This window comes from Meleagris gallopavo, chromosome 2, assembly GCF_000146605.3.
Source record: "Meleagris gallopavo isolate NT-WF06-2002-E0010 breed Aviagen turkey brand Nicholas breeding stock chromosome 2, Turkey_5.1, whole genome shotgun sequence".
NCBI classification, from domain to species: domain Eukaryota; kingdom Metazoa; phylum Chordata; class Aves; order Galliformes; family Phasianidae; genus Meleagris; species Meleagris gallopavo.
In genome coordinates this window covers 68,974,658-68,984,055 of record NC_015012.2, presented here as the reverse complement: position 1 = coordinate 68,984,055, position 9,398 = coordinate 68,974,658, and the positions used below count along the sequence as shown (strand labels likewise).

The 9,398-nt window shown below is 36.6% G+C and overlaps 1 protein-coding gene across 1 annotated transcript; it reads right to left on the bottom strand.

Moving 5' to 3' along the window:
* Nucleotides 1-3,745: 3,745 nt before the first annotated feature.
* LOC104909879 (protein MMS22-like) lies at nucleotides 3,746-7,521 on the bottom strand. Its single transcript, XM_010707582.3, has 4 exons — nucleotides 7,228-7,521; nucleotides 6,335-6,477; nucleotides 6,062-6,221; nucleotides 3,746-3,942 (listed from the first exon to the last, which is right to left on the bottom strand). Exons 1-4 carry the CDS (start codon nucleotides 7,343-7,345, stop codon nucleotides 3,761-3,763), a joined length of 603 nt encoding a protein of 200 aa, XP_010705884.1. The 5' UTR covers nucleotides 7,346-7,521; the 3' UTR covers nucleotides 3,746-3,760.
* Between the last annotated feature and the right edge of the window lie 1,877 nt (nucleotides 7,522-9,398).

The window sequence follows — 9,398 nt, the reverse complement described above, 5'->3', positions numbered from 1 at the left end:
AAAAAATCATGAATCAGCCTCTACATATTAGAGAACATTTACAGCACCAAACCTCTTCAGGCAAGAATCATCAGATGGTTAGGCACCCACACTTCTATTGTTCATAGAAATTTCCATAGATGAACTTGGATTTCTCTTTTGGACATGAAAGCTCACTGACTTTAGCTCAATACTGTGCTGCTTATTTTGGGACCCTCCTTTTTCTTACAAAGCCTAGAGAGCAGCAGATCTGAACAAGGCTTAACGCCACCGTATCCCAAGTGGCACCAGGGATAAACTACCAGTGTTGCATGGTGGCTGCGAGCACAATGGCAAACTACCCTAGGCAGCATTGGCCAAGGGTGTAATTACAGGGAGGTCACAGAGTACTCTCTTCTTTTAAATCCCACTAGTAATTAACAGAGATGAAGCAAGCTACTGTTCATATGACAGAGGAAAGAAACACATGCTACTGGACTGCAATTCTGGACCAGAGATCTGAAAATAATCACATCAGACCCTTAGGACAATCCCTAGAAAGCAGATGGACATTAAAGAGTTGAGAGCACTTCTCTCCCTCTTTTTTTTTTTTTTTTAATTAACTGTTTTTAGTTATCTTCTGAGATTAAAGAAGGAAAAACAACAAAAACAAAACCCCACCAAAAACCAAAGACATTTGAAGAGGAGTAAGGGAGCATGACAACATCTGCTCCTCATTTCAACAGAAAGGCAACCGATTCCTGTGTATGCTCACTGCAGGAACCTTTTGTAGCCAGAGCTGCCTCTCTTCTGATTTATCCATATATCTGTAAATCACCTGTGGAGAGCGAAGAACCGATTAGTATGGATTACTGGAACTATTCACTGCAGAAATGCCAAGCTACCTAATGATGACTTATAATATCAGTCCTGCTGTTGGAATAAATCTGCTGTTCACCAATTAATGTTGTACAATTCCTATTAAACACATACTGTAATTCACAAGATGTATTAATAAGCCTGCTCAAATATCAGACCACAGATGTGGCTTGCAGGAGGGCTTTTAAAGTCTGAACTCTGACAAATGCTGAGCCTGCACAGGTCCATTAAAATCACTGGAAAATATATGTGCCAAGCACTACTTAAAATGAAGATCTTTTACCACTCTTCTGTATACAGATAGAAGTAAACCATCTTCTGTATTTGGTCAGGATTAACACTAATAAATCTAGCTCATTATTATGTATATTATGCTTATTATATGCACCTACACCATAATCTGCAAGATGTATTTAAACTATTATTTCTTCTCTAGAATAATTTTTATGCTCCAGTTATTTCCCACATTACTGGTAAACATGTGTCAAAACTCCTCCAAAGCATTCTCCAAGAAATCCATCAAAGATATTTTGAGTAATATGTTTCAACAGCTTACTATCACACAAATCAACTGTGTTTGTTTGTTTTGTATAAACAAAGGCAAAATAGCACATGATAGATTTTATATGCCTCATTATCACACAATTACAAATAGTCTCACAAAATTATGAAGTGATTGCTCATTTTTGTTCTTCCATGCTTTTCTTTTTGAAATTTTTCACTTAAACAACTCCTAAGATAATTTTGATTTTATGTCCCAACCTCATCTATTGGGAAGCATCTCTGCCTATGGAGGGGTGGGAGGAGAACTAGATAAACTTGGTCTTTAGAGGTCCTTTCCAGCTCAAATCATTCTGTGATTCTATGAAAATCTTTCCTAGGTCATAAAATATTATCAAAACAGATGGTGCACAGTGAAATAATAAATATCGATATAGTAACCCTATAGGCAAAAACAAACAAAATCCCCCCCAAAAAACAGTTTAAAAGAGAATTAGGACTCTTGCACTAGAATACTGCTTTCCACCTCCATAAATGGGCACTGGACACAGGGTAGCCTCTCAAGGACAGTCTGATTAAATATTTCACAAGCGACTTAATTAAGAGAGAGTTTCTCCAGGAGGATGTGTTTTCTCTGTGTTTCCTCCTAGCATGGTTACATGCTCACACATATACTGTTTTACTGCTTTTCTGACATGGCTGATTCATTTATTTATTTATGCAGAGATTTTTGGTATTTGCATCAACTCACACATTTGAGTAATCCTCTATTCACAAAATCATTAAGCAAATTTAATGGGAATGCACATGGGGTGAAACAGAAGGAACTTATCCTTAGATCTACTTGGCTTAAGCCAATTGTGAAATGTTTACTTGAGAAGTCAGAGTTCCTAGAACTTGTGTGAACTCAAAAGAGCTCAGAAGCAACCCTAAGAGAATAAGTTTTGCAACTGATATTGAAATATTTTCCATTTTGCATTAACTCTAAGTTTTTCTAATAAAGGGTAAGGAAGTATTTCTGACTGGATGTAGAAGTCTGTAGCATTTTAAAATGTTGGAACCATGTACATAGAAACAATTAATAGAATTCAAAAGTTCAATATTGAAATAAAAAAATGAGTCTTGCTCTCTTTCCTCTCCCCCTCAAAGTGTTTAGTCAATATAATTTCTAGTTTTCTAGGAATAGCATTGTCCAAAATGAACTAGCTCAGATTAGATCATCTAGCTTAGCCTGAAAGCACATGGACTGAGTAGTAGATTGCTGAAGAGGCCCACAGTGGGGACATAAAGTCAGAGACTGACAGAGAAGACAGGAAACAAAGGTCTACGACACTTGAACTTCAAACCAACTTGACTGGCTTCACATTAAAACTACATCTCTATGTGCAGACTACAAAGGAACAGCTGTCTCTGACTAAAATACTAAATTAGCAAGCAGAGAGTCACACTCTGTGGTAACATCAGTGTCCAGACAGTCCTACATGTATATAGCTTCTGAAAATACCTACAGAGAAGAAAAGCAAGTCATATCTGCATGCCATCATATTCATTTCCGTATGACGTGATCAATCGTAATGCAACTTTTGAAAGAGGGAATTAATCCAAGGGATGTTTACAAAGTCACCACTGCATTGTTTCACAATACAATCCTGTAAGTAATCACTTAGAACTACAGTCTAAATGAATATTAGAAGGGAAGGGGAAAAAGGAAGCAGCAAGGGGAAAAAAAAAAAAGGTTTTACAAGGTAAAATATGTTGACTTATTTTCAAACTACATCCTCTTCCTCACTCACAGGAATTAATCCCTTTCTATAAAACAAGAAGCCTTTCAGGAGCATAAGGTAAGCTGAGGGAAGAATGGGAGAATGGGAAAACAACAGGATGCAAAGCTTGACTCATGTTAGCATAAGCAGTAGAAAAGGCATTTGATTCAGCAAAACGAACCCTCAAACTATTAAAATAAAACAATGCCATAATATGCAGAGCGCTGTCTTTTGTTACTAAGACCAAAGAAAAATTGAGTAGCTCATCTTTAATTATCTACAGTTAACAAAATCAAGGATGATTTAAAGCATTGCTTTGCTCTGTCATCTCCATAAGTGTCTTGCTATATATCACAATTCAGTGTTTCAGAAATCTCTTGCATGAGACACAGCGTAAACAGCAGGTTGGCTATAAGCCTCTCTATTTGCAGCAAGCAGAACAGCAGCTTCTGGAGTGTACCTCAGCATAGGTGCACGCAATGACAGGAAAGCCAATGGAGTGGCAATTTTCCTTCAAATTCTTCAAGAAAAAAAATCTTCTCTTGCTGCTTCTTTAAATTCAGCCAGCTCTTGTTTGATTACAGGAAAAAAAAATAAGAATATCTTCTCTGCTGCCTGAATCTTTTCCTAAAGCTACATTTGTCAGCTGATAATAGACTTCACATATTTACCTGAAGATAAAGGTGTAGGCTTTCCTGAATGGCAGACAGTAAAGCCCCAGGCAGCTCTTTGTCCTGCTGCAGCACTGAGTGAGGCAGCAGCAAGCAATCTACGATGCGGAACAGGAGTTGCTGTGCTTTGGAAGTGCCCAGTATTGGTGCCCAGAATTTTACAAGACATCCTGTAGAAAGAGCATCAAGAAAATCCAAAGCAATTTACAATCAGGGAAATAAAAAAAGCTAAGAGAGCCTAAAAAGGAAAAAAGAAAGTATGTTGAATAGGTCATCCAAGAATAACAACAGCAACTGTCTCATTCTCACATACTATTTGCATGGTATTCCCTTAGAAAAAGCTCGGTGAAGAAAAAGTCCATATCCTGTTCACCAACATCAAGCTGTTTCAATAAATTACAAGGTGTTGTAGTACAGTAAAGGTAAAGAAAGGACAGCCGCTCACTGTCCTCCAGAAAAATTAGCTAACCTTGGTACAAAACGCTCTGCAATCAGCAGATGTACACCCAGATCACACAGATCTTACCACGTGCATTGATCACATTAGAGGCACTGCCTTTGCCTTCCACTCATATTTCTAACAACAGCGTGGCCACCTTAGCAGCTACTCACTTGTTCAATGCTAGGAAAACATTACATGTCTTCCAAATAGTATTTAATTTGGTAGATTAACGGAATGAAGGCCACCTGACTCCACTGAATGAGTACTCTCTCCAGAATGGTGTGGGCCAAGTCCGAAAAATGAGAGTCTCAGAGGATACATTTTCTACACATTAATGTATCATTTGCACAGCTTTGAGACTGTTGTAAGATTTTCATTTGTAAAAGAAAAAAAAAACAAAAAACAAAACCCCAAACAGTTAAAGGGTGTTGGTGTGTAAATGCCCTCGCTTTGCAAAATTTATTACAGATGATAAGAATTTTTGAGAAAATAACAATATGCTTGAGAGTGTTAAAATACAGATAAAATAAGGTGTCTCACTAAGCAGATTCCTATGTAATAGTTTTCAGAAACATTCTTAAGGTAATATTTGATTAGAAGCGACAAAAAATTGCTGGAAGGAAACTCCACAAAAATATGTTTAAGACTTTGAAATTAGTGAGAAATCAGAAGTAGGCTGTTAGAATCTACAAACTCATTTGTTACCATCTCTAAAAACAACGAAAAACAACATTAATCTTGTGGAGTTAGAGAAAACACCATGATCAATCATAGAGAATGAGAACGACCACTTAACAGTACATCTAATAACATCGTCTGAGCTTCCTGTTTTGACAGATACATGCTTATTTTGGCTAAAAGTATTCCTTCTGTTATCCTTGCTGTGATGTATGGGACAGTAGAAGACACAACTTGACATGTACAGTATGTACAAGTGGAAAGATTTTTGATTTGTTATGAATCTTGCTTTGTCCTTATAATTTAATGAGCTCACAATGCTAAGAAGTGATTGAAATACACTAAAATATATTTTTAAGCCTTTTTAGAATCTTTTTTCCTGAACTAAGAAGGAAGTAGAAATTCTTGTGCACAACAGCCTGGCTGAACATTAGCCATTTCAAAATACATGGATCTTGCAACAGAAAAGTAAAGTACTTTAACAAAATTGAAATTCCATTACACTTTATGCAGCTTCTGCATGGCAGTAGTGCTTTACACTCTCCTCCTTTTAGTCATGATATATACTATGTATGTATCTGCATGCTGTTTTTAAGCTGAATTAATGTTTACTCTAATTCTAAAGCTAAGTGAACGAGAATCACTCAAAACAAGCAGCTTTCTTATTTTCCCATTCTATCAGTATTTCTATATTTTAATGAAAAAATAGTAGAATCTGAGTTTTAAGAAAGCACAAGCTGTACATAAGGAATTGTAAAAGGATGTGTATAACATCCCTAATTTACTTAAGCAGACCCATCCGCTATCACTGCTCCAATGAATATGATGTTATATTGCAATCCTGCTCAACTGAGTTACTGTTTCTGATTTTGTTTGGGTAAAACAAGTTGTTTTTGGTGCCAAAAGATGTTAAAACATCTTAATTTTGAAAATACTGATTTGCAGGGATAATTTTAAAAAAAATCACAAGGAAGATTGACTTCACAGCATCAGAATTAAAAAAACAAAGAAAATTAGTGAAAGAAAATTATTTAACTGTAACATCTTGGTGACTTTGCTTTTTTAAACTGTTAGATGGGCAGTACAAAAACCAGAAGTATTAAACAACACATTTTACAGTTTCCTTACAAAACGGCTTCCTAAAAGAGAAAAGGTCGCAAAATAATTACCTATGATCCAATATGCAAGTTGCAGACCTTCTGGAGGCCCTTTTGCCTTCAGATAAGGTTTTACATACTTTAATACATCACCTAAATACTCCAGGGCTTTTAGTACCATGGCAGATTTTTCAGGGAGCGTCTGAAGGCCACTGTAAGTTCGACCAACAGCCTGAGAAAACAAAAACATCAAAATGATTTCTTTTTGTACACACAAAGCAAAGCTAATATATAATTCCTTTTCATTTAAGTTGCACCATGAATTAACATAAAGATATACAGTACCTTAATGAATTGGACAAGAGCATTTTTAGGATCTTGCTTTAAAACTGGTTCTTCAACACGAGCCTTTGAGAGAATGCTTTCTACTTCTTTGAGTTTAAAAATCAGTCTTGTCATTTCAGTAAGCTGTTCCATATAGGCTTTCCCTGATTGTTACAAGAGAGCACAGCAGTAAATACATCACACAGTTATGCTTTTCTATTTTAGTCACAAAATCATAAAGTGAAACATGATTTTAAAGCATCTAAAATATGGATTCTGCAACTGACAGTATTTTTCTTGACAAAGAATGCGTGTCTGAAGTAGTCATGTTTCTAATACAGATGCACAAGAATGAAAAATATTAAAGATGGATAACCAAGTCTTTCATTTTCCTAATGGTTTTCTTAGAAATCTACAAAACGTGCATAAAAGTAGTTGCTGTAAGATGTATTCTACAGATAATTAGAACTGCAGTGTTTTGTAGAAAAAAATGAAGTATTGCTCTAAGACAGCAAAATATTCAATGTAAAACAGAAAAAAATTACTTGCAATTGGATTTTTTTTTTTTTCTTTTAGGGGGTTCACAGCATGATTTCCAACTATTTACTTCAGATTTTCACTTTTTCAGAGCAGTTTCTCCATGGGGGAAAAATAGCTTGTCTCCTTGGGAGCAAGTTTTTGTTCTTTGCTTCCAAGGAAACAAGCTCTTTTATCTTTGTTTGTGATAAATTTGTCATACGCAGAGCAGGCAAGCCATCAATAAATAGCACAAACAGCGCAAAGAAACACAGTTTGCAATTAGGTAAAAGTCAAGGAATACAAACAAAAATACATTTTGTAATTAGCTAAAAATGTCTGCCTGTTTTGCAATACAGAATTGTTACTGCAAACATTAGGGAAATGTGAACACTTACCAACTGTTCGCTCAGCATCTGTCTTGGCCAGCGAAGCACTCGGTTGATCTATGAACATTTGCAAAACGCATCGAAACCAAGAACGCACCGTCAGAGCTTCATAGGATGTGTATCCCATAGTAGAAAAAGCTTCACACAGTGCACTGCATCGGTAGCAGAGGAAAAAAAGGTTAAGAGATTACTGAAAGTATTGGAAAAGGTGGCAGAGTGTCTCATTTGGCTCTCCACGTATAGAAATACAGAATTAGAAATAAAGTAAAGTAACTGAAAAGGAAAATTGACATTTCTCCTGTGTGCTTTGGGGATTTTGCTCGCGATATCCTGACGCCTAAATAGAGGTAAAGCAATAAACTCTGTAATGCCACACCTAGGAACATAAAAGCACACAGACAAATGCATTCACGTTTCCTCTACATTAAACAAAAGAAAGGGAGAAAAAAATTCACAGTGTGGAATGTCTTATTCCAACAACAGACAACTTCATAGTTCATTCTGAACTGCCAGCATACAACACAGAACAGTTTTATCTGAATCAGGTTAGAACTTCAAACTGATGCCACTTAAACTATCCCAGCCTCCCACAGAAAGCTAGCTCAGGTACCCCAAACCACTCTGAAGTCTGCTCAGTCCCAACTCCATGTAAGGCGGAAAAGATCTTTAGCAAACAAAGACAGGTTCTGTTAGATAAGAGAAGAAAACATAAAAAGGCAGCAAGGAGATGAGAAAGGAAACTGCTATGCTTGATGTACAGTTGAAAATGTATATATGTATACATTTATGTATGTATTCACACACACATCAAACTTGCTGTACATACTTTCAATCATTCACTCCTGCTCTTTCAGACAAGAGACAGGCTGGAATCAATGGCACCATCAACACTTGATGTACAACCGCACTACTCAGCTGCTCAGCATTGCCAAAGTTCTATCTGCCTTACCACCACAAGGAGCTGCTGTAGTGACTTTTTCCTAAGTACATCGGTCCCGTATAATTAACTCTGCAGAACCTCCTTGCTAACAGACAGCAGATCTGTTCTATGCCCTGTTTGCAATTCCTATGAGATGAGCTCCTCGTGTGCTTCAGGTCAGTGAAATTTCTTGAAAATAGCTAAACATTTTTCTTCGAGAGATTCTTCCTCAGTCAGTCCTAGGTGCTTTGACTTTAATGAAAAATGCTTGTACTCTTTTCTTGATATATGTACATATAAATCCACTTATTTTCTACTGAATTTTTACTCAGGCTTGCAACAGAGTGTCCAGATGGACCTGTGGAAGCCAAACTGGATTCTGTTCCTCACTGAATATCATTAATAAAGGTTTTTGGTTTCTTCGTTAGTTTGTTAAAAGCAATGACAACTGTACATTTTGTCTGAACATCCCTGTTGAAATGCAATTGATAATAAGGAGACCAAGTGCAAACCACAACCAAAAACTACAAGTTTGAAAATTAAATTCCAAAACAAAAACCACCAGGATGCCTATGGACATTGTGCTCTTTGCAGTAATGTGTAAACAACAAAAAAATCCAACATAACCCTTACATAATTTGGATGCACGCAGCTAGTCTCTGTGGACTCACAGGATTACAAAAACACTCTCTGCTGCAGATTCATCCTTATTTCTGTTTCTTCCTTGCAGGTAAGCCACTGAGGCATCTTCCTGAAGCTGGAGAGAAATATGTTCCCACTCCTTCAGAAAGGAAAGAACAGCAACTATCTGCTATAGGCATGATGAGTGGTTCTTTTAAATCAATGAGTTTATGCACATGCTTGAAGATAATTTAAATCTGTTCTAATACTACCATGTACTACACAACACTGACTGGGAGAAGGAACTTTAAGCACTACTGCACTAGAAATACCAAAGCTTGTGCACATGTTCCCAGGGGCACAGCTTGCCCATCAGAGCTTTTATTATCAACACTGAAGTAGCTGATAGGCAAAACAGAGCTTCCATCTGAAAGAGACTAGGCTGAGCTTGCAGGGTGTATAACAACATCAGCAACAAAATAATCTTTTTACTTTTTAACTGAGAATGTTTGATGTGAAAATTATCACAGCACAGTAACCATGAAGTCTTAAGATTCCAGCACTTGAGACACTTTGATAACTTTTGCTCTACAACTGCCTAAGGTAAATAAGTACTTGAATCATACTAACAAAAAAAAAA